Source organism: Myotis brandtii, unplaced genomic scaffold (genome assembly GCF_000412655.1).
Source record: "Myotis brandtii unplaced genomic scaffold, ASM41265v1 scaffold976, whole genome shotgun sequence".
Taxonomy (NCBI): domain Eukaryota; kingdom Metazoa; phylum Chordata; class Mammalia; order Chiroptera; family Vespertilionidae; genus Myotis; species Myotis brandtii.
The window spans coordinates 397,873-398,926 of NW_005372055.1; the positions used below are offsets into that span (position 1 = coordinate 397,873).

The window sequence follows — 1,054 nt, forward strand, 5'->3', positions numbered from 1 at the left end:
GCAGGCGGGGAACGTTGGAGTCCTCCTTCACTGAAGCAAGCAAGCCTCATGTTCGCTTCCAGCTGCCTGGCTGCCGGCCGCCATCTTGGCTGACAGTTAATTTGCATAAGGATATGCTGATTAGCCAATGGGAAGGGTAGCGGTCGTACGCTAATTACCATGTTTCTCTTTTATTAGTGTAGATAATAGCTAATATTTATTTTACACTTAGGTACCAGGTGCTGCACATGTATTATCTTCCTTAACATTTGCAACAACCCTATGAGGTGTATACTATTATTATTATTATCCTTGTTTAATTGATGAGGAAACCAAGGCATGGAGAAGTTGAGTAACTTAATCAAGATCATGCAACTAATATATCCCAGAGCTAGCACTAAAACTTGGGCAGTCCTCCCACTTAGCTACAAGTTGTGACATTATTAAAAATGGGCATTCTCATCAACACTATATTATTAGATGAACTCCATTCTTCCATCCAGCTAAATAATAAAGTACAAAAAATATTTGGGCTATGATTTGGAACCCCTGAAATCACTGAACAACATTTGTCTTCAATGTGGTTGCAGTTGTCCCATTTCTGATCTAAATTGCTTCAAACAAACAGAAAGCAGTGAAGGAGGGCAGCAAAGATAAAAGAATATTACCTTATTCTCTTTTCCTCCACTTTCTTCAAATATTCATCTCTCTTTAAAACTCCTAATATCATTTCCTTCTCATGATCTAATAAAAATGAGAGATTGATGAACTCTGAATTCTTAGACATGGTATTTCAGCAGCAGCTCTGAATAGCAGTGGTTGAATCTTCCAGGTGAATTGATATCCCAAATTCTTAATGTCCCCTTCAACAACCCAGTCACTCAGTTCTTTGATATAGAGTGATTTTTTTATAAACTATTTGAAGAATTGCCAATGTTAGTTAAGTATTCTTCCAGGCTACATAGAAAATAGGCTCCACTGGGAATACATTCCAAAAAAAGTCATTACTGTTTTAACTGAAAAATATTTCCAAAGACTTTGCTGTGGTGTACAGTCAGGTGGAAGCTGAGGGTCA

General features: G+C 37.6%; 1 protein-coding gene across 1 annotated transcript in view; it reads right to left on the minus strand.

Moving 5' to 3' along the window:
• Positions 1–851, minus strand: part of SYTL5 (synaptotagmin-like 5) — a 250,237-nt gene extending 249,386 nt beyond the window's left edge. The window contains exon 1 of the mRNA XM_014533436.1: positions 648–851. Coding sequence (XP_014388922.1) covers positions 648–766 — 119 coding nt within the window. The 5' untranslated portion in view covers positions 767–851. The remainder of the gene's footprint in view (positions 1–647) is intronic.
• Positions 852–1,054: the final 203 nt, after the last annotated feature.